Source organism: Lactuca serriola, chromosome 2 (assembly GCF_051521515.1).
Source record: "Lactuca serriola cultivar US96UC23 chromosome 2, Lser_US96UC23_V15, whole genome shotgun sequence".
Lineage (NCBI taxonomy): Eukaryota > Viridiplantae > Streptophyta > Magnoliopsida > Asterales > Asteraceae > Lactuca > Lactuca serriola.
In genome coordinates, this window is record NC_136409.1 from 138,718,429 (window position 1) to 138,743,571 (window position 25,143).

Here is a 25,143-nt window from a genome sequence, read left to right on the forward strand (position 1 = left end):
TAAATCATGGGTAGATGAAGTAGTCGGTGTGTGATGAAATAATGTGATGAGAGATAGGTGATGATAGAATGGTGATGATAATTAGGTGATGAGAGGAAGGTGATTATAGTAATGTGATAATAAATAAGTGATGATAGAATGGTGATGATAATTAGATAAGAATAGATAGGCTATGATTTACCAGTCCAGGCGATATTGTGACCCACTCAGTTTTCTTTGTATCACAGGTATCAATACGAAGACGTGTTTCACTGAGAGATTTAAGGAGATATAAATCATTAGTGTAATTGAATGTAAGTTCTGTTTATGCTTATGTGTCTGTATCGGAACATGACATCCCGAGGTTTTATTATTAAATGAAAATACATTCTCATTGAGAAATGTTTTGATAAGTTATTATCATATATTGTTTTGGGAACAAATTCCGCAACTGTTTTCTTTAAACGATTACTCTGATTTTAAAACAAAACATAAACAAATCGGTCTTTTCTGGCCGTGAAATTGGGGATGTCACACAATTGTTGGGTTTTTATTCAAAAACTAGTTTCAAAAACATAAAATTTGGGCAATGGAAGACTTGATATTTTGAATAACATAAAACAAGTTTATAACCCACTAATGATCATCTTGCAAAGTTTGGAAAGAAAACAAACAACCTTTGTAGTTCTATGGATCCTCTTCGGAGGCTTAGAAGCTGATGAAGAATGATGAAGTTAAGACACAGCAATAATGACTCAACTTGATTTAAGATGTTAGTCTTGTAACAAACTCTTAATCTCTTAATCTTGAAGTTCATAACCAAAGTATGAACTTCAAAAGAGTATAAAAGCAAGTAATATCTTCATGAGTTAAAAAGAAAATTACAGAGAGTAACATGCCTAGCATGTTAGAGTTTTGTGCATGTTCAAGCCAAAGAATGAAAGCTTTACTCTCATATATATATATATATATATATATATATATATATATATATATATATATATATATATATATATATATATATATAGCATGCATAATATACATGGGTTTTTAACCATTAAGAAACAATGATTCTACTAGCTAGATTTGTCCCCCATGCTTCTTAAGAGAAGCCATACTTTTATTTAAATAATCAAAATGCATGTGTTCCATTTGTCTAGCCATAATTTCGAAAATAGGAACAAATAGGACAAAAGCCTTGTATATTTTATAAACCAAGTTTATAAAATATAAACTTTAACTTTTTGATAAAACACAAAAGAATTTATCTAGTTCAAAATGTTGTGCATGACTTAATAATTTATACAATATGAATTATATAATGTACTTGCTAATGAAAAATTATTATTTCCTAGAAATAAATAATTTCCAATTTAATTATAAGAGTTCATTGAATACTTATTAAAATCAATTTCTAATAGAGAATCAATTGTATCAAGTTGTTAGTGTGACCCTTTAGTATCATATGTTTCTTAGCAATATCCCTTTAATATGATTCTTGAGTATAGTAGATCTTTAAAATATGATATGATTACAACAAATACAAATACACTTACTATATATATATATATATATACATATATATATATATATATATATATATATATATATATCCATTCACCATTGTCAAAATTGTTGACTCATTTTATGAAATTACCATATTTGGCCACAAAAACATAAAAATTTGTCGAAGACAAATCATATAAAAAAACATATATACTAAACACACACAATACATTCATATAAACCAATTAGATACAAACAATATGCATATAGAAATTTCATATAACAATATGCATATACAATATTCTTATACAAATTTCTAACAATTTCATATACAAATTTCTAACGCATACAATACATTCATATATACCAGTAAGATACAAACAATATGCATATACAAATTTCATATACGAATTTCTAACAATTTCGTATACAGTTCTCTAACAATTTCTTATACAAATTTCATATAACAATTCCTTATGTGCAACAAATACACATAATACATATAACAGAATTCAACAAATGAGAAGAGATGCCAGAAAAAAGGACATGTGGCTAGAAACTGTAGAAATGTGGTGTTGTAGTAGCGATGGTCATCGGAAAAATCAATGGTGGATGTTAAGGTGATTTAAAACCACAAAATTCAACAAGATAAAAGATAAATCAAGGTCAGAAGTTAAAGAGAAAGGGAAAGGAGGGCGCTGAGCACATACTGTCGCCGAAGATCGATGTCGGAGAAGCTGCTGTCATCGGGTGTGGAAAGAACTCCAGCGAAAGGGTTGGAATTATAACGACAAGTTGGTGGTGGAGGCCGATCAGTGGTGATTATGGGTGAAAATCGTCGTGGGTCGATGGTGAAAATCGCTTTGGGTTGTCGGAGGATTAAAGAGAGAAAGCAGCAAGGGCTAAGATTGAAAGTGGCATGTCTCCGACGGATCACTGATCTATACCTTTAGTGTCACGCCCCAAAACCGGAATGACGAAAACGTTCTGGGGCGGAGGACGTCATGTATAGTATCATAACAATGCAATATAGTAAACAATCAACAATATCATCCATTTCATTAATAGTATAATTCAATATAAGTGTTCTATGTTAATAATATAAGGCACCAAAAATGAATAATCAAAATAAGGACGACTTGAATGTGGTCCGTCTTCTCAAAACCTGGCCATCTGTACCTGTCTACTGGTGACCTAAGAATACAAGTTATTTTGAAAGAGTTTATCAGCATTAAAGCTGGTGAGTTCATAAGTACTTTAGTGTCATTTGTTTGTATATGTTTGAAGAAAATGTTTGTAAATGTATAAAGTAAATGTTTGTAAGTATTTGTAGTAAATGTTTGCATATCCTAGAAAATCCTATATTTTCTACTAAAATGTAGTCTTCTACCAAGACCTGACTGTTCTGTATGTTTGTTCTTTTGTAAGAGTATGTATTTTTCCCAAGTAGCTATCATTATCAAAATATAGTTTACCTTATCATTTATGTGAGAAGATCACAAAGTGAATGCAAATGGGAAAATAATGAAGTATTATAGCATTGTATATATAGTAACTACTGTTGTACTAATTACCTTAAACCAATTGTTAATTAAGGTATAATGTGATGAGCTTGTAACCATACTTGATCGACTAGTGAAAACACGATGCTCGAAGACGTCGAAAAAGGTATGACATTTGTCACCCGCAGACCTGCAGGTCCCACTGTAGCTAGCAGCAAGGTGTAGGATGGTCAATCCAGTATAGATCTATACACAAACTCACGTTCTCCCTCCAGGAGACTCTAGTTACAAAACGTGACACGGCTGTAGGTTGCTATGCCATGAAGTAGTGGCTCACATTAGTGTTATAGTTTTCTTGTATTTGTATAGTATGTTCCCTATTTACTAGTATATTGTATGTTCTCTTGTATAGTGTATAGTATGTTCCTCTTTGTTTCTCTTTATAGTATGTTCTTCTGTTTCTCGTTATAGTATGTTTGAACTGGCTCATGTATGAACTGACTCTTGTATGTTTCTTTGTATTAGAAATAATGAGTAGTAGACTTCTAAACTATACCTATTATAGTTTACTAGTAATCTTGTTTGAATAATTGTGTATTTTTGTATACCCTTGCTACCCAAAGGTATTGAACTGAGGTAAAAACTTTTATATCTATACGCATATACATAATATATAAATAAGATTCAAACGACACTCGGACAAACAACAGGGTACTTTAAGTCCACTACCAAACAAGGAACAGGAAATAAAGTGAGTGATCAGTCCTAAGTCCTTCCAACCTTGTTTATATAACTATATATGTATAGACATGGTTTTGACAATATTTAAGTTTAAAAGAAATAAAGTAAAGGTTTAGCATATAAAAGAGTTTGATAAAGAGTTTAGCATGTAAAAGAGTTTGATACAATGTTTTGAAATAGTTTGTTTGATAAACATCTTGAAGTATAAGAAATCCATATGTTTGATAGTTATTAATCACATGTGATTGATTCAATAAATATAATGTTCAACTTGTATCCCCCCCCCCCTTATAAAAGCATTTAAAACCATTTAAAAGGTAGATTAAAGGGTATGAACTCACCTACAACGAGTGATGCGAAAGTAAGATCGGTATAGGATGCTAAGTGAAGACTCGAGCACACACGGATCCTATTTAGCATATAATGACACATATATGTATATAATTAGTGTTTATACAACTAATCATGTAAAGGAAAACACCTTAAGGACAAGGAAACACCTGAATGGAGGTGTTAGAGTCACATAAGATTGCATATAAGGGGTGTATGGCCACACAATGGTGTTTACGGCCAAAATGGTATGCTTCTTGAGAGTTTTCGGCCATAGGGTTTACGGCCCTATGAGTTTACGACCGTAAACTCATGACGTTTTGTGCTAAAGAGTGTTTTAAAGTCCTTTCAAGCATCAAGGAAGTGTTCTAGGTTCAATGCTTAGCTTTAGGGAGTTTATGGCCAACAAATGCATCTTTAACAAGGGTTTACGGCCAATGGAGATGCTATTGGCTGTAAACTCCTATTGTTCTTGGGAAATGGATGTTTTCAAGGTGCAAATCAAGTGTTTCAACTAGATAACAAGTATAGGGAAAGGATACTTACGATATGGAAGCTAAAAAGGGTTGATTTCGAACCAAAGAACCAGTGTGTGTTCTTGGTGTTCTTAAAGATCTAACCCAAAAGATGAAATTTATGGATGAAATCTAAGGGTGATGCTAGTTAAGGAGATGTATCAACTAATCAAAGGATGAAACACTTACATTTTTTAAGATCAAAATGAAGATCCTTATGATACTTGAGAGAGAATTTGGGTTTCTTGACTTGAAATGGTGAAGAATGAGGGAAAAGTGAAGGAACAGTTTACGGCCACCTTGAGTTTATGACCGTAAACTCCTGTGTTGTGGCCGTAAACTCCTTATGATGGAGTTTATGGCTTGTTTGTTGGTTTTGAACTTCAGCAAATACTTCCTAATACTCATTCCTTGGATATACTAGGCTTAGAACACTCAAACAGACCTTAAACAGTGCTAAAAGATAGTTGAAACAAGTCCGATTTTGATTGAGTTGAATGATTGTACAAGATAGAAATTTCGAGTTGTCACATTTGGCGACGACATTGACTTTTAGCGGCGACACTAGACGTGTATGTGTCTCATCTAATGTCGCCGCTAAAAGAGTTGCCTGCAATACTCTGTTTTCTTGTATAGATTGTAACTACACTACATAATATTTTTTGTTTTTTAAATATATTTATATATACATATATGAAATCATAGTTATTAAACAAAAAAAACCAATTTGCATAGAGATAGGATCCGGAATAATTTGATAAAAATCAAGTGGTTACTTGGTACATAGGCAATCTTTATCGTTCTTTTAAATATGTTTGTATAAGTATAAAATAAAGTCAAATTTGAAAGAAAAAAAAAAAAATTACACTTGAAATGGATAGTACATATTTCAAAGAAATTAGGATTCTTACAAAGTACACTATAAGCATTTGAAAATTCACGTAAATATTACCAAAATTATATTTAGCAAAAAGAAATCAATTCTGGTGAAGCATCTTACCAAGTAACCTATAATTAGTTTCTTTAACTGTCTAGTATAGCCTTGCATAAAAGAATCGGTCGCGGACCGAACCCGAAAAAAGACCATGACCTGACCGGTCTAAAACAAGACTGGACCAATAAATATATCATTTTTGTGTTAATTACACAATTTTTAATCACACACTATTTAACTTCATTTTTTAATAAACTTTAGTGTATCATTTTTAATAAAGTTTAATCTATTATTTTGATGTTAATTACACATTTGTTAAATGAAAAACTTGTAACTGAAACAAAAAACCAATACATACCGAAACTGGACCGAAAAAACCCGAAAACCGACTAAAAAACCCAAAAACCGAACCGAAAAAAGACGTACGAAAAGACCACAAGACTGGACCGATCGAAAAAGACCAAGACCTTTTTATTAGTAATAACCTCTAAATAATCTTAAATCTCATCAGCTAGCGGATGTAATCGATCACCAACAAAGAACCCATGAACAGTGTTCTTGACCTTAATATTCCAGCTTTGACCAGGCACTTTTTTAACGCCTCTATCTTTCATCAACTTTCTTGTCTGATTTCTATCCTCCCATTTCCCAGAAAATCGCATACATATTTGATAACAAAATTATAAGTGGCTGAATCTTGTGATTCTAATTCAAGAAGATGTTTCGAAGCAATTTCTCCAATTTCTTTATTTTTATAAACCAATGTTTAGCAATAACTAATTGTTTTAACCAATTAATACCACACCTTGATACCTATTTAATTTCTTATGATAAAGATGTATATATTATGTATGTGTATATATGTGTGTGAGACGAATAGTAACATTTAAAAAAAAAAATCAATTATTGAATTTGAACCAGCCAACCAACCCGTTAATTACCTAAGAGCATATTTTATTAGGAGGAGACTTTTGTATAGGTACAGCATAATCATATACTCATTCTGCAAGCTGGCAAACGTCGTTAAAGCACATGGAAGCTATTAATTAACCATGTTAAACCCATGCTAGTTTTTATAATACTATTTTTTATAATTATTTTAGAAATACTTAATAAACGTCAATTATGTAAGGCGGAGAGGGTTGACTAAAAGACCTGAAGTTGTATATATTATCAAGCAACTATGTATATGCAATATTATACCTTTCACGCACTTCAACTTTAGTTCTTTAGAACTCTTATTCTTGTTTCCTCGTTTTGACCAAAAATCAATACAATGTCCGTCCTAGAAGAGTTTAAACACCTCGAAATACAACTAGAAGCTATAGAATCAGCAACCAATAATTTTGCTGTAGACTATCTCATAGGGGAAGGGGGCTTTGGGAAAGTTTACATGGCAGAACTCCTCCTATCAAAGGGGCAGACCACAGTTGCTATAAAACGCTTAGATCTTAATATGGGGCAAGGAAACTCTGAATTCTGGAAGGAGGTCACTATGCTTTCCATGTACAAGCACCAAAATATTGTCTCCCTCTTAGGGTATTGTAATAAAAATGATGAGAAGATCCTTGTGTACGAGTTTGCATCCAATAAAAGTCTTGACTTGCATCTCAACAACAAGGATCTAACGTGGGCTCGGCGCCTTAAGATATGCATCGGGGTGGCTCGCGGACTGGCATACCTTCATAATCCTGCTGGAACCCAACAAAGAGTTTTGCACCGGGATATTAAAAGTTCTAATATCTTATTAGATGAAAACTGGAATGCAAGGATGGGAGATCTTGGTCTATCAAAATTTGGTCCAGCTAACCAAAAACACACCTTTGTTATCTCCAATAATATTGCGGGCACACTTGGGTATTGTGATCCCCAATATCTTGAGACTGGGATACTAACAAAGGAGACAGACGTGTACTCATTTGGTGTGGTGTTGTTTGAAGTTTTGTGTGGGAGGTTGTGTTTAGGGCAAAATGATAAGAATCATTCGTTTACCGATTTGGTACGCAAGCATTAAAATGAGAATACCCTAAATAAAATTATTTTTCGTGATATAAAGGGTGAAATACATCCTAGCTCTCTTGGTGTGTTTTCAAAAATGGCTTACGAATGTTTGACCCGGGACACTAAACAACGGCCATTAATGGACACGATGGTGACAGAACATGAAAGAGCACTCGAAGATCAAGTAAGTTACTTTTTTCCTTTCTATTCATTTAGTTTTAGTGATTTTTAATCTACTTTTTGTTATATAATTTCAAGGAAATAAAAAAAATAAAATAAAATAAATAAAAAAAGAGAGAACAAAATTTTTTATTGATAAATTTTGTTTTATATTATTATATGAGAAATGAAATTAGTTGATCTAAATTTGTCATATCTAGTTGGTTAATGGAGGTCTTAATTAAAATTTTGATTTTAGATTTGCCATAGCTTATAGTTACTTTTGATATCTTCTTGGCAAAAGAAGCTTTTTAGAAAAACTCAAATAGTTGCTTGTAATTCTTAAATGGTTAACCGAACTGAAATTATATTTCGGAAGGTTAACCGATGTGTTTGTGTTATTGAATATATTATTTGTTACCCTTCAGAAAGGGATCAATAGATGAGGATGAAATATTTGGGTTTGGAGACAGTGGCCTTGATTTCTCGTTCTGAATGTTCTTTGTAAATGGAAGGGAAGGGTAGAGTATGTATTTGAATAAGAAAAAAATAGTGGGTAGAAGCTCTAGAGATGGACACATCGCAACACAACCATTGAAGGCATTGATAGAGAGGATCGATGAAGAGGAGAGATAATGAAGAAAGATGGGGTGATTAATGTTTTTAGCTAGATTTATGGATGTGTAGGAGTAAAATCAGTGAGATTTTGCTAATCAACCAAGAATCTAGGTATTTAGGAGCTGATAACTCATATATATAGTTGGAATATGAAAGTCGAAATTAGTTACTTAGTAGCTTCAAATTAGGGCAAAATATAATAAGGGCATTTTAGAAATTTAAGATAAGAAAAAAAAAAGTGTGAAAATTAGTTGGAGGAGGCGTAGAAACATGTCACGTGGCTATTGTGTATTCTTTTATTAAAGAACTAGGCGAATGTTCGCGCGTTGTGCAGAAACACCTATATAGTTAAATTCTTTATAAATATATGTTTTTTAAATATAACAATAACGTTGTTGTTAATTTTGATATAATAATTTATATACTAAATTGATATAATATATTTATTATTTTGAATTATATGATAATATATACATCTATTATAATTGTATAATCTTAATCGTTTGAATCACTTCTACCCGCGAGTTACAAATGAATAAAATTAAATATAATATATGATTTAATGTTATTTATAGTGGTTATTGTTAATTGATTTTTTAAAATTTATTTGCTTAATGTTTTAATTTCTATCATTATAATTACTTAAAACATCAAACATTGTTTTTTGATTTTAAAGGTAACAATATAATCATTTATATAGAGTAATTTTTAACTATTATTATTGTAAGTTATTTTAAGCTACTTATTTAAAAACTTTTAACTATTATAAAAATATATTTAGGAAATAATTTAGTTAAATTGGGATTATAATTTATTTTTTGCATTTATCACTATAATATATCAATTTTAACTATTTACAAAAATATTTTTTGGTTTTTTAAGTGAAACTGAAATTTATATTTTAGTTGACACTGTAATGTTATATTTAAATTAACAATTTAAGTATTTTCTCCAAACTGTTCAAAAGTTGTAGTTTTAAACTAATAATGGTTTACATACAAAAACATTTTAAATCTAATAAATTAAGTATAATATGTTAAAAGTTAAAGACATAACTTTATAAGTAGAAATAAATATATTATTTTAAAATTGAAATTTAGTTTATTTATAATTGCACTTTATTTTTTATATTTATTTAACATTGTTAACCAACTTATAATCATTATTAGAAAGACACCACAATTTTTCACTTTTAACTATTTACAAAATATTTTTTGGGTTGTTTAAGTTAAACTAAAATTTATATTTACGTTGACCCTATAATTTATACTCAAAATTAATAATTTAAGTATTTTATACAACTTGTTCCAAAATTGTATCCTTAAAATGATAATGGTTTACATCCAACAATATATTAAAACTAATAAGTTAAGTATAACATGTTAAAAGTTAACAAACATAACTTTATAAGTAGAAGTAAAGATATTATTTTAATATTGAAATTTAGTTTATATGATTACACTTTAGGTTTGATATTTATTTAACCTTATTAAACAACTTATAATTATTATTGGAAAGAAATTGAAAAGTCATGGAAGTTTCAACTGAATGTGGTGAAAGGAAAAATATGTGGGAGTTTCAAATGAATGTGGTAAAATGAAAAATGCTTCATTTATAAGTATATAAAGATGAGATGAGATGAGATGAGATGAGACGTGGAGACCGAAAATGTTAATGATATCTTTTTTTTATATAAGTGTAATAGTTCTTTTTATATCTTATTTAACAAAAATATCGCTTGACAGAGTCATACTAAAGAAACTAATGGATCAAAATGATTCTTTACACTAATATTATTTATTAACACCAAATACTTTTCTAAGAATATTTATATACGAAAATAATCATAATTAAAAGAAATTGAAATGGTTCATGCTAATGAAATAGGTTTTCCACAAATCCTGTTAACATTGTATCTCTATTGCACATTCACAGAACCCGATTGTGCTTCCACCACACAGGCAAGAAGGTTTTTCAATTTCTCCTAACCAAAATAGAAGGATACCTACAAACCCCCATTCTCTTTCACAACGAAACCTATCTAAGGAAGGTTCTTCAACTTCTCGTAACCAAAATGGAAGGTATGTGAATCTTTTCGATGAAAATTGCTACTAATCTATAATATGTGGAACCATATGTTACTTTGGTTTCATTAACAAAGCTACATGAAAGATTTTACCATGTGTGTGTGTGTGTATATATATATATATATAGGCTTAAGTTATTTTGTTTTTACTAACTATTGTGTGTCAAAATGCACACATCTGGACCACCAGATGGAATAGAATTAAAGGTTATGATTTGAGGGTCTATGATATTACAATAGGGTAACATGTACTATATAATCACACAAATTTCAGCATAAGGACATTTTAGTCAACTAACTTGTATTAAAAAAGGAAATTTTCGGATTTTTAGGGATAATTAATTCCTTTATTTTTAAAAATCTGAATATTTTAAATTAATTCAAATTTAAAAATCTGATTTTATTGTGTTAGAATGACAGAATACCAAACATAAACTAGTAAATATATTTTCAATTTTATTCTAGCAGAATATATTTCCAATGCAGATATTTTCTATAATTAACCTGATTTAAGAATTCTAGATTATTATTCATATACATCCAAGTTGGGTCTATGATTTTATTTTTAAGTAGGAAAAGGCATGTGCATTAGAAAAAAAATAAAGGACAGAAGAATATGGTAGACGAGAATGACAAAGAATAAAGGAAAATGGGTTGAATTTAACAACTTTTTAGAAAACATGTGGCAAAAGTGTGAATGTTAAAAAGTTTCGGTAGATAATAAAAGATGGAAAAGTATCAAAATAAAAAAATGTTGAAAATGGGAGGCTAAACTATAAATGGATTAAGTAAACGGAGCACTTTTGAGAAAATGTAAAAAAACATATGAGAAAAAGTCACAAACAAATCGTTTTAGAAAAAAATAAAGGGATGAAGAATATTGTAGACCAAAATGACAAAGAATAAAGAAAAAGGGTTGAATTCAACAATTTTTTATAAAACATGCCGGCAAAAGTCTAAAATTTTCTGAGCATTTTTGGGAAAATATAAAAAATATGGGAGAAAAGTCACAAATGTAGAAGTTTACGGTTCAAACATTGTAAATTGTTAACGTTTAGTGCCGTTAGTGTAAATAATCATCAAACTTTAGTGCCAAGAGTGTAAAGAAGTAAAAATGGAAGTTTTGTGGAAAAAATGTAAAGAAATATAAGTAAAGAAGAGTGTAAAGAAGTAAAAGTGAAAGTTGTAAAGAAATAAAAGTAAAGAAGAGTGTAAACAAGTAAAAATGAAAGTTATGTGGCAAAAGTGTAAAGAAATAAAAGTAAAGAAGAGTGTAAAGAAGTAAAGGTGAAAGTTTTGTGGTAAAAATGTAAATAAATAAAAGTAAAGTGGTAAAAGTATAAATTGTTCCTGTTAAGGCAAAAGTGTAGAAAAAATAAAAGTAAACTGTCAAAAGTATGAATTGAAAAAAGGTTAAGACAAAAGTGTAAATAAATAAAAGTATAGTGGCAAAAGTATGAATTTGAAAAGGTTTCTGTTAAAACTGCCCAAGCGCTTTAATAAATAAATAAATAAATAATATATATATATATATATATATATATATATATATATATATAATACACATCCGAAACAAAATAAAAAATCATACATATTCTTACAGACTAATATCCTTATACATTTTAATATATCTATACATATTCTAACATAATATCATCAAACATGAATAGAATTCTTAAAAAATATCATTTTTGAATATATAATTATTGAACAAATACACTTAATCTTCTCAGTGGTCCATATAATCCACTTGATCTTCACATACATACTTGTTGAACTCGATTCCAAATATTTCTCGTGTATGATCAATATTGAATTCCTTCTCCATGCAATTCTGAAAGAATAAGATACATTACTCGTTAATATTACAAGTTAAACAAATATATTTGTTGTTAACAAACATTCTCAAAAGACATTCTAACAGAATGCATATATATATATATATATATATATATATATATATATATATATATATATATATACACACACATTATAACAGAATACATTACAGAATATACTTAAATCATAGTCTTTTCTTCTATATGCATAAACATTCTAAAGCATGTATAAATGTATTTTGTCATAATCATAGTCTTTTCTTCCATATGCATAAACATTCTAGTGCATTAAACATGACATATCACATGGTTAGATTCTTTAGATTCTCTTTCAAGCATTTCAACAAACATTTGTTAGGCATTATCATAAAACAAGCCAAAATTCATATAAAACAATTATCAATCCTTGAATAAAGCTTTTTTTATCAATCATGGAATAAAGTTATTATTAAATAATCAAACCCCGAAAAACCCACTAAACAAATTGAGAAAATACATGTAAATTTTACTGTATATTCACATTTATGGGTCATCCATCTATATTTGTTCAAATAGTAAAACATAATGTTTCCAGGTTAGCATTATAAACATAAAATATATTGATTTCATTTAGTTTGACTCTACCCAAAATGTTGTTGATTTCTACAAAATAAAAAACAAATAAATTGTATTGATTTCTAAATAGTGAAAAATAGAAAAACAAAGAAATCGATTTAGAGAGAAATCACAACTGTTCAATTGATTGTTATCGAATTCCAAAATCAAATAAATATAGGAAGTAAACAAAGCTGAAATTAATCATATATATATATATATATATATATATATATATATATATATATATATATATATATATATATATTACAAAGGGGCGATGCCTGTAGAAATCGATTGAAATAAAATTTGGTTGTCGGTTGGAGCCTGTGTACTATTCAGTGTCGACGGAAAAATTTTGTTCTCGATTTTTATTTTTGGAGGGTGAATAAAAAAAATGAAAGAACGAATAATCTATAACGAAATTTATAATTACCTGTATAATATCTTGAAGTCCTTTGATTCCTTGAAGAACAAAGAATTTGGTGGTGAGTTGTTGGTGTGTGTGGTGATCGGGTGAAACTGTGAAGCAACCGACTCTTTGGTTATAAAGAAGATACTATGTCATATATTTATTTTGTTTCCTTAATTGCAAGTGCAAAAAACCAAAAATACCTTTTTTGATTTAATTAATTATTTGCTAATTTGTGATTGGTGCATTTAAAAACACAATAGTTGCTACAATATATATATATATATATATATATATATATATATATATATATATATATATATATATATATGTGTGTGTGTGTGTGTGTGTGTGTAAGAGGAAGATAAATGTGTAATTTGTAAAAATCTTTGAAGTAAATCAAGTTAGAAGTTAAATTATAAGAACATTGGACAATTAGAATGTATTATATGATACAAAACGATGTAGTATGGTGAGTTTGGGTACCTAAGCTTATATACCCTTAAGGGTATATTCACTTTTTTCATATATATATATATATATATATATATATATATATATATATATATATATATATATATATATATATATATATATATATATATATATATATATATATATATATATATTACTTATTTTAAAATGAGGACCCCTAAGGACACCTTAAAAAAATACAAATTATAAAATCGATAACTTATATAGCTAACGTAATACGTAGTTTGTAAATGTTAGTCTAAAATACGGGTGTTACAATTCGAGAGTTATAAAAATATATCAAGAAAACAAATTTTTATTTCCGACTTATAAACTTGTAAATAATAGTTTCTTTATTTTCATTTACATAATTGGGGTGAAACACTAATTTAGGGCTAAATAGTTTATAGGCCAAGTACCATGAAAGCCTAATTATGTCTTGTAAAATTGCTACTGTTATTATTTGGAATGTAAGTTGATTAATCCCAAAGTCCACATCCTTTTTAGTTAACCTATACAACTTGATAATACATATAATAACTTATCATTTAAATTTTTAAGGATGTTATGGTTAGGGCGCCAAAATAGCCAAATTGTTTTTAAAGATGTTATGGTTAGGGGAAACATGAAGCACCATAGCAATTTAATTGAGATGGGATGAAGGTGCTCAGAGTGCTCGAATGCATTTGTCTGTGTTTTAGCTTGGTCTTATGAATACGATTTATTTCTCCAAGAGTATAAAGGTGATGCAATGAATATAAGTAATTGTTCGTGTTAGAAGGAGAGTTATATGGTGTTTTAATTTATTTATTTATTTATTTTGTATGGTATTTTAATGAATATTTGTTTTTGATTGGTTAGGAGAACGTGGAGTATTAAGATAGGGCGTTTTGCTTCTGGGTTTTCAATTGAAGAGTGAGAGCGTTATTATTATCAGTTTATCTTCGTTACATTCATACTACCACACCACACCACAAGCTTTTAGAAATGGTTACCACTCCAAGTAATTTGTATATTTTTTTTCAAAATTAGACTAAATAAAAAAAAAAACATAATTTTAAACTTAAACAATCATTTTACTATGTGTGTTTTATGTACTAGTTTAAATTTGTAATTCCAATTCTATATAAACTAGCTTTCACATCTTATGCAATGTACCTAATCGTGATATATTATATTGTTGTGGCATGAAAATGTGTCGAACAATTGGGAAACGTAATGAATTAACATTAAGATTTTTTATTATAAGTTATACTAAGTAAAAGAAAACAGTAAAAAGAGTTTTTTTTTTATTATAATATCACAAGGAAATTAATAATTAAACTAACTAAATAAACTGATTAGAAACAAATCACTTCAGATACTTTGGTCAAGATTTGATTACATCTCAAAATCATGGATAATTACTTTAATGTATGATTATTTATTCATTATTCATCGATTTCTAAATTGATTCGTGTATTTGGTCCACACACAAATACTAATGACTTTAAAGACTTTTAGTTTCATCGTCAAGACATTAATTATCTGTAATGCCCGCAGATTCGGGTTAGTCAATTTAGAGACAATAAGTGTCAAAAATGAATTTTTGATGAAAAAATATTTAGAATGAATAATCTTAACCAAGTTATAGTATATGTTACAAGGGTTTCGTACATATAAAGAATGCCGAAATCCGAGTTATAACGAAGAAGTTTGGCCCATCGAAGTTTTACGGCTAAACCGGCACAGCACATCGTAACGTAAAAAGTGAATTTTTGATAAATTACTTTTTAGCCTTAGCAATCTAAACGAAATTCGTAATATACGTTAAACCAAAAGTATGCATAAAAAGAACGTCCAAATCTGACTCCGTATGAGGAAGTTACGATTTTTCTAAGATTTAGCATAGCAGTGCACAGCTCGGAATTCGAATTTTAGATCGATCGATTTTTAGCCAATGCAACCTTACTGAGAATTGAAGATCGCATTAATAATATTTTAACTATAAAAAGACAGACGAAAACGGAGTTCGTATGTAGAAGTTATGAATTTTACACGGTCGTTTAAACAATGTAATCTTCTCATACTAGTAAATTTAAAATCAGCCTATAATTAGCCGATGGAGTCAAAAGGAGAGTTGTAGATCTTGTCATTACATACGTGTGTATATAAAAAACATCAAAAAAGGAGCTCGTATGTGAAAGTTATGAATTTTTAAAGGTTGGTTGTTTTACCTGTGTCCTGCGCCACGTGTCAGCACCAGGCTACACATTGGTGCCTACGAAAGGCTCACATCTGAGAGCCATGTCTCACGACGTGAGAGCCATGTCTAAAGATGTGAGAGGCTCCGGACAGCCTATAAATAAAGGTGTAAATCATCCCCAAAACTCACACCTTTCAACCTCTTTCTCTCCTATTACCCCCAAACCCTCTCTCCCTTTCCGTAGCACTTCCTAAGTGCTAAAGGCGAGTCCCAGAGCGCCACAAGGCTCCGAAAAGAAGAGCTTTTAGCTCAGAAGTTCTGCCCCCGTAAAGCCCGGTTGCTAGCTAAAACCCCAGTAAGTGAGATATGCTTATATTACTTTAAGTATAGCTTATGTTTAAACTTAGTATTGTTATTATAAACTTATAATAAATATATGGGCTAGTATTATGACTTATATAAGTGTTGTTATAATATCTTTTTAACTAATCGCGGTAGCAGGAATCCGGTTTAAAGGGCCAACTGGGTTGTTGGATTTCAGAAGTGCTTTAATGTCAAAACGGTCTAAACTCTTTATAACACTCTAAATAGACAATTTGGATATGAGTGTAGACTTTTTGAAAAACAATTGTGCAATTGAGAAAAAATACATACTAAATATGTTTGGTAATGTGAATTCTTTTGTCATCCCTCCATTTTTTTATGGGATTTGAATTTTGTTGTTGTTTTGATGAATTCTTGCAATTTTTTTTCTACATAAGGCAATGACGCCAACATATTATTGACAGACCTTCAACACTCACTTACAATACATATACCAATTTTGAAAGATAGTTTTATATCTCATATATAAGGGCAACATTGAGAACAAACAAATGTTCCCAAATGATGAAATGAAATCTATAATTAGCAAGTAAGGATTTTCACAATAGAAATTATACACCTTAAACAACTTACTTGAATGCATCAAAATCACCAATGATCTTTACAAGAACAAACACCCTCCCCAAAATGATGAAACCGATACGAATCCCTAACTACAATCTCCCGATCCGAAACCTTCGACACAAACTTTATCCAATTATGACAATCATTACACACACGAAGATTCTTCATCACACGAATAGGAACCCTAATTGACAAACTCATAAGCCCAAATGTAATCGCTAACTTCTCACTATGCACACAACTCGATGCTTCCTTCTGATCTTGCTCCAAATCATTCAAAAGACTATATCGATCTTGCACATACCCAATTTCACAAACCCTTTTATTAATCACCTCCAAATAATCATAAATCTCATCAGCTTTCGGATGCAATCGATCACCAACGAAGAACGCATGAACACTGTTCTTGACCTCAATCCAGCTTTGACCAGGTACCTTTTTCACCCCTCTTTCTTTCATCATCTTTCTCGTCCGATTTCTATCCTCCCATTTCCCAGAAACCGCATACATATTTGATAACAAAACATAAGTCGCTGAATCTTCTGGCTCTAATTCAAGAAGATGCTTCGAAGCAATTTCCCCAATTTCTTTGTTTTTATAAACTGTACACGCGCTTAAAAGCGTTCGCCATGTCATCGCGTCCGGTTTGACTTCCATTGACTTTATGAACTCCATCGCTCGGGTCAAATACCCGGCCCGCCCAAGGATATCTACAACACACGCGTAGTGTTCGGGTCTAGGGGTTAATCCGTAATTTTCACTCATGGATTTGAAATACTCGATTCCCTTTTCAACTAATCTCACATGGCTACAAGCTGCTAAAACACCAACAAAAGTTACATAATTTGGTGTGAATTTGTAACATTTCATTTCTTCAAAGAGTTTAATCGCTTCATTTCCACATCCGTGTTGTGAATAACTTGTAATCATTGCATTCCATGAGACTTCATTTTTGTTATGAATTTCAAGAAACTCTTGTTTAGCATCTTCAAGACTCCCACATTTTGAATATAAAGTTATTAAAACGTTTGAAGCTTCGGTTTCCAAATTATACCCTGTTTTTATCATTTTTCCATGGATTTGTTTCCCTTGTGTCATGTTTGTTGTGTTTGCAGCTGCACTAACAGCAGATCCATAAGTAAACATATTCATTTCAACTCCAAGTTGATTCATTTTAGAAAAAACTTTCAAAGATTCCTCAAAATTCCCACTTTGTGAAAACCCTGAAACTAATCCATTCCATGAGACATTATCTTTAAGGTCGATTTTGTCAAATGCTAAATACGCTTCATGTATTCTACCACATCTTGCGTATAAACAAACAAGTGAATTCCCAATTGAAAGATCAGATGAATACCCATTAACAACCGTTTGACCATGGATTTGACTTCCTTGATGAATCGATTGAATTCCAGCACATGCAGTAATTGCACTTGAAAACCCGATGTTATCTGATTGGATTCCTTCATGAATCATGTCATAAAACGTATTCAAAGCTTCAAGAAACAAATCATGTTGTGTGTATCCAGCAATCATAGCTGTCCAAGAAACAACGTCTTTTTCATTTAGGGTTTTGAGAATTTTCAAACCAGTGTCCAAGTATCCATGCTTGGAGTACATGTCAATAAGCACACTACAAACATATACATTCAACTGAAAACCCGTTTTCACAACTTGGGTATGAATCTGTTCTCCAAGATCCAAATCCCCAACTAAAGTACATGTCTTTAAAATACTAGGATACGTGTATTGATTAGGTCTCAATCCTGAAATTTGCATTTGAGAAAAAATACAAAAAGATTCATGAATATCACCTAATTGTCCATAAGCAACTAACATCACATTCCATAAAACCACATTTTCTTTTCTTGTTGTGTTAAAGAACTCATGAGCAGTTTTCACATCTGAAGCTTTTACATAAAGGTCAAGTAAAGAACCTTCTATGATTATATCTGAACACATTCCTGACTTTATTGCATAAGAATGGAGTTGTGTTCCTTTATTATAATCTCCAATTGAAGCACAAGCACTTAAGAGGCTAGCAACTGTGACACAATCTGGTTTTAAGTTATCAGATTGCATTCTTTCATATAGTTCTAAAGCTTTCTCATTTAATCCTTTTTTAGAAAGACCTGAAATAAGAGTGTTGTATGATACTCCATCACGATATTCCATTCTGCTAAAGATTTGTTCAACAGATGAGAAATTGCTGGAGCGTGAATATAAAGTCACAAGGGCATTACAGACAAAAGTTTCAGATGAGAAACCCCATTTATGGATAAGGGAATGTAACTGTTCTCCAAGGTTGAAAAATGCAATCTTTGTACATGAGCTTATGACACTAGAGAAAACATAAGGAGTGGGTGAAGTTCCAGAATTATGCATTTCAAGAAATAACAAAATGCTTTCTTCTTCATGTCCATTTTGGGAGAATCCAGAGATCATAGCAACCCAAGAAACGTTATCTTTCATATCCAGGCTTTGAAAGATGTATTTTGCAGTGTTGATATACCCTTTTTTTGCATATAAATTGATTAAGGGATTGCAGACAATGTAGTTTGAACCAAAACTATAACGAATGATCTTGTTGTGGATCTGTTTTATGTTGCTATGATGAAAGTTATCTCCTGTAATAGCGCGTAGAACATTTGCAAATGTTACTTCATTAGGAGAGTGGTTTTCTGCTAACATTTTTGAAAATAGTCCCAATACTATAGTAGACAACTTCTTTCCGATTAAACCAAAGATTAGGTTATTCCAAAAAGTCACATCTCTGTTAGGCATTTCATCGATTACCTGGCATGCATCGGTTAAATCACGTTTTGAGGCGTAAACATCAGCTAGACGGCTGCAAATTACGTAATCCCTATCAAAACCTGATTTCAAGATCCTTCCATGAAGCTTCTTAGCGTCTATCAGAGATCCGGAACTCGTATATCCTTCTAAGAGCCAACAGTATGTCTGCTGATCAGCAAAAAATCGGCCGGAATTGTTGTTATCCACCTTCGTCTCAAAACTTTCACGGGCCTTCTCATCTTCTTGATCGACGATTTGGAAACTTGCAGAAGTTCGAAAAGCAGCTAATCTCAATCCACTCAATTTCCCACAAAAATACTGCAATTAGAGCAACACTGTCATTATTAACGGTATAAACTATGAACCAGTTGGAGAAAAATATATTTCTTTACCGAAAATTCCAACATGGGTTCCACAGATTTAAACAGATTCGGGTTTAATGAAGTATAAGAGAGCTGATGAACTTACCTTCGGGAAATTTGTTGCTGATTTACGCGGGAAAGGTTGAAATGGGTTATGCGAGAATGAACCACGTAATAATATCATTGGGAGTATAAAGCGAAAAACTACTCCGCCGGCGTACGTCGGGAGAACCCCTCTATCACTCTCTACACATACTGTAAGAAGAAGATTCCGACTGAAAACTTCATAAACGAGAAAGTTTCTTTGAGAGGGTGTTTGGCGAAAAAAAAAAAAAAAAAAAAAAAAAACTTTGTTACTTTTATAAAACAACTTTTTTACTTTTGGAAAATTCAATCGGTCATTTACCTATTACTTATCAAAAACTATTTTAGTTTGTCATTCAAAAAAATTAACAAATATACCCCTTAACTTAAACCTTAACGTAAACCTACGCTCGACACAGAAACATGCGCTATAAGTTACTTCAAGATATTATAGCTATTCTTGGATTGGACGAATTATCCGAAGAGGGTCGTTTAACCGTAGCAAGTCGACACAAAAACATGCACTATAAGTTACTAAGCTTATAGCATTTTGATACCCGATAAACTTAACCAAACATTTTTTTTAAAAACAATGTTTGATGACGCTATAAGTTAATAAGCTATAAGTTAAAATGTTAAAACATATTTTATATAAGCTTTACCAAACACCCTCTAAAATGGCTAGATAGTCAAATGTTTATGTCATACGGTTTATCCTTTACATCTTTTTTTTTAAGAAAAACCCGTAAAAGTATATTAGTTCATAGAGAATGGCGTCACTTTTAGCATACTCCATTTAATGTCATATAGATGTCATATCATTTTTTACCACAAAAGTGTGGTTTTTTGGTACACACTAGAAGTGGTGTCACACTTTTTTGAATAATTTTTAAATAAAAACTTCATTTTTAATAAAATAAAAAAAACTACCTACTTAGAAAAAAACACACGTCAAACGACTAAAACTCACAATCTTAAACCTACCTACTTTGCATAATTTTTTGACGTTAGCTTTCATCGTCATAGCAATTTCAAGCTCCTCCCCGGTCATGTTTGATGTGTCCATCATTAGTATTCTTATGTCACTATCACTTTGTTTCCAAAGCCATCTTTCTGAACAATTTGCAAAATTTTGTCCATTCTTTCTTTTATACTCTTTATATCGTCCCCGATTTCTTTCAGCTCATCTGAATCTAACGTTTTGCATTTGCCTTTACTTTTTTGCTTTGTCCCATCCCATTGGTCGGGAAGGTGGTGAAACTTGAATGGGTACATCATCCTTAAGGTCGAAATCAACATGAGCATATGTTTGTAGTGTGGTCGAATTTAGATATTCTTGAGCGTTTTGAACCACTATCGATATGTTCTTCGAATGTTTTGTTTTTTAGAAATTAGGGATGAAAAGATTGCTTGGATTCTTTGAATGCCATGAAACATCATCAAATTGAAGTATTTTGATGTTACAAATCGAACACTTGGATAAAATTCAGAGTTTTCAGAATGAGAGAATGCTGATGAATGTTCTTCAAGAAGTACCAGAAAAATGACCAAAAACAGGTATATAGTTTTCTGTCTAAAAGCGGTCACATGACAACTTCAAACTGTCACCAAACCATTAAAAATGTCATAAAAACATATTTTGGGATAAAAACTGTCATTAAAACCTAGCTAGGGGCTCTGCCCCTTAGACCCCACTCCTAGGATCGTTGCCCCCGGACCCTCATACGTTCAGGTGTTTCGCCCCTAAATAATAGTGTACTTTGAATCTTGAAAACTTATACAAGTGTGCGCTTCGCATCATCCTAACTTGTTCAATATTTTCCAATATCATTTTTGGTCAACAAATTTAATCATATTACACTTAAATAATATTGATGATATCAAATCACCAACATTGCTCACTTGAAATTTTTTGTTATCTTTAACGATATTCCAAAATTCAATAAACTTGATGTAGCACCCGCAAATTAGGGATAGTCAATTAAGATATAATAAGCTTTAAAAATGATTTTTTATAGAAGATTATCTAGGATAAATAATCTTAACCAAAGTAGTAGTTAAGGTCAACAATTGTAACATATTTGACGTAATAATGAAGAATTATATGAATATTATGTGTTTCATGATTATTTTAATATAATAAAATAAAAAAAATCAACCGAATCTCCCGTAAATCATAAAAACAAGTGTGTCGAAACATATATATATATATATATATATATATATATATATATATATATATACATAGAGAGAGAGAGAGAGAGAGAGAAAGTACACGTCTTCCCAATCCCAAAAATATAAATTTCGTAGAAATCTGACTCCGTATGAATTAGATATGATTTTTATAAGATATAAAAGTCAGTTACGCAGAAGGAATGTGTGACGTAAAAAACTACAAAGAGAATGTTTGACTTTTTGCTAAAGTTACCAAAAAGAAAATCGTAGTATTCTTTAAAATAAGAATTTTGAGAAAAAGAATGTCAAAAACGGATTTCGTACAAGAGAATTATGATTTTAGCAAAATCATTTAATTTTATAAAAATATGGACAAAAAATAAAGTCAAAATTAGCCGACAGAGTCTAAACGAAAGTTGTAGATCTCGTCGATAGCTACACGTGGATATAAAGAACGTCAAAACCTAGTTCGTATGAACGAGTTATAATTCATAATAGCATATTTACGTATTAAAATAAAGTCTAAATCATATATACGTATACATACATATATATATATATATATATATATATATATATACATATGTATATATCATTAGAAAGGTACCGACGATTCGGTCGTTATAAGACTGGTATTGAGTACTTTCGACATTAGTTTAGTACAAATATCATTAAATCTATTTAAAATAGTATGATAAATTGTTGTTTAGTCGTTAAATAACTATAAGGTCATTTAAGTAACTATAGATTGTGGATTTTGAAAATTCAATTACTATAAATAAGAGGCTCTAGGCTCTTATAAATATTGCACCATTCTCTGTATTCAATAGTCTTTCTTTTCTTATTCCCCGAGCATTTCAGTCCCTTTTTATTCGACTTCTCTTTCTGTAGTTTTAGTATAATAAGGTAAGCGTTAAAGAGCTATAATAATCTTTTTTTTTAAATCAGCAACGAAGTTCTGCCCGCGCAAAGCTCGGTTCCTCGCTAAACCTTACTGGAAGTGAGTTATGCTTACCATACTTTAAGTATAGCTTATGTTTAAGTTCATTATCGTTATTATGAACCTATAAATAATATATGTGCTAAGTATTATAAATTATACAGAGTGTTATTATAATACCTTTTAACTGTTCACGGTACGGGAAATCTGATTTGAATGGCCGCATAGGGTTGTTGGATTTCTGAACAGCTTTAATGCCAAAATGGTCATGCCCTCTAGTGTTTCATGTCTGACCTCTGTTTGTACATAGTAGTTGAAAAGTATTGTTTAACACTTATATAATACAAGAAAAACAATATTTCTCGTAGACCTTGACTTAATGATAAATCTAGACTAATAATTTGTCGCAATAAATATTAGACTAAAATCTAGTGATAATGATACTAGGTTTCGTCGAAGGGAAATAAAATTATTAGAAGCGAATCGTTGCCCGAGTTTGGATTCATCACTTTAACTAGTGATTGCATAGTTACCTCCATCTTACACATAGATATGAAGTGTTTAATATAAATTACATGCTATATGTACCTATTATCTGTGTTCTTGATATCTATGTTGGATGAACGATTTATACATGTTTTACGTGATTTAAACTATATATGTATTTTTATACCTATAATATATTGGGTAAAGATGGGTATATGAATGATGAGAGATGAAAGATGATATAGATGAACATTGGCAACTATGGACTTAGTGCCCTATAGATGAACATTGGCAGTTGTGCCACAACCTGTAGATGCTTTTGAACTACGTGTTCACCAGATGTACTCTAAAAATCCTGGCAACTGCGCCTAAAGGATAATATTGGCAGTTGTGCCTAATAAATGCATCATAATCCTGGTAGCTGCCTAAAGGATAATGTTGGCAGTTGTGTATAATAGATAACATCGGCAGCGATGGACTTCGTGCCTATTCCTTAGGAGAATCCTTAGGAATGACTGAATGAATAATAAATGATTCTTAGGGTAGATCCTTAAGAATAAAGAAGATAATGGGGATGCGAAGTTGGGATAATTGTTTGATGATTAAACATAATAATTATATTATTGTGGGTGGAAAATCTTATGTACTCACCAAGTTTTTTGTATCACAGGTATCGATATGAATGTACATTACACTGAGAGGTTAAAGGAGATGTAAATCATTAGTGTAAAGGAATGTAAGGTCTGTTTATCCTTATGTTTTTGTATTAACGATCACATCCCAATATTTTAATATAAATAAAAAACATTTCTTTGGAAATGCTTTGATAATATGATTATCATGTTTTTTCTGGGAAAAAAATCCGCAATATTATTCTTCAAAAAGATTACTCTATTTTAAAATAAGTATAAATAAAATTGTTAAAATCACTGTGAATTTGGGGATGTCAAAGTTGGTATCAGAGCATTAGTTTAAGCGAACTAGGAATTTTAGGAAATTTCTAGACTTAAACTTAGAATGTTAAGCGATGATCATGAGGAGTGTGTCTAATATATTTTAGGATGTATTCCTGAATAGACACGAGCACTAGCTTACTTATAGAAGATGCCTAAATTGCTTTATCTGCTAAATGATTTGTGATGCTTTATAATGCCATTATTTGATCGGATCTATGGTCTGTTGCCAACCGGATCTGGAAATTTTATGCATTCATATTTCTAAACGTTTAATCACGTTATTAGAACTGGCATATAAATTTTCGTAGTGATAAGGAGATTTATATGTCTATCGTAAATAAAGCTTTCCCTGTCTTAAATTATCGTTGCTATACACTAAACATCTGCTAGAGTGTATAAATCGAAATGATGAGAACTTGAAGTGGATTGGGAAACGGTAACTTGCATCCTGATCCATGAGTGATTGAGCGTGCACCAGAGGTAGCAGCTGCACCCGAGCCAATCATGATGGCATGAGTCCAA

General features: G+C 30.7%; 1 protein-coding gene, 1 long non-coding RNA gene and 1 pseudogene across 2 annotated transcripts; 2 read left to right on the plus strand and 1 right to left on the minus strand.

Moving 5' to 3' along the window:
- Positions 1 to 6,680: 6,680 nt before the first annotated feature.
- On the plus strand, positions 6,681 to 14,835 carry LOC145086858 (uncharacterized). Its single transcript, XR_013700660.1, has 3 exons — positions 6,681 to 7,692; positions 10,221 to 10,366; positions 14,551 to 14,835. It is a non-coding gene; the product is annotated as an uncharacterized LOC145086858 (long non-coding RNA).
- LOC145089609 (putative serine/threonine-protein kinase PBL25 pseudogene) lies at positions 6,784 to 7,521 on the plus strand (annotated as a pseudogene).
- A 1,925-nt stretch (positions 14,836 to 16,760) lies between the features above and the next one.
- LOC145086859 (Pentatricopeptide repeat (PPR) superfamily protein) lies at positions 16,761 to 20,293 on the minus strand. The gene is made up of 2 exons (XM_079024699.1): positions 20,087 to 20,293; positions 16,761 to 19,936 (listed from the first exon to the last, which is right to left on the minus strand). The coding sequence occupies exons 1-2, from the start codon at positions 20,162 to 20,164 to the stop codon at positions 16,847 to 16,849; spliced, it is 3,168 nt and encodes a 1,055-aa protein (XP_078880825.1). The 5' UTR covers positions 20,165 to 20,293; the 3' UTR covers positions 16,761 to 16,846.
- Positions 20,294 to 25,143: the final 4,850 nt, after the last annotated feature.

Coding starts and splice junctions, on each gene's coding strand:
- LOC145086859 (XM_079024699.1), bottom strand. CDS start 20,164: ATGATATTATTACGTGGTTCATTCTCGCATAACCCATTTCAACCTTTC. Junction 19,937..20,086: donor CAGCAACAAATTTCCCGAAG/GTAAGTTCATCA, acceptor CTCTAATTGCAG/TATTTTTGTGGGAAATTGAG.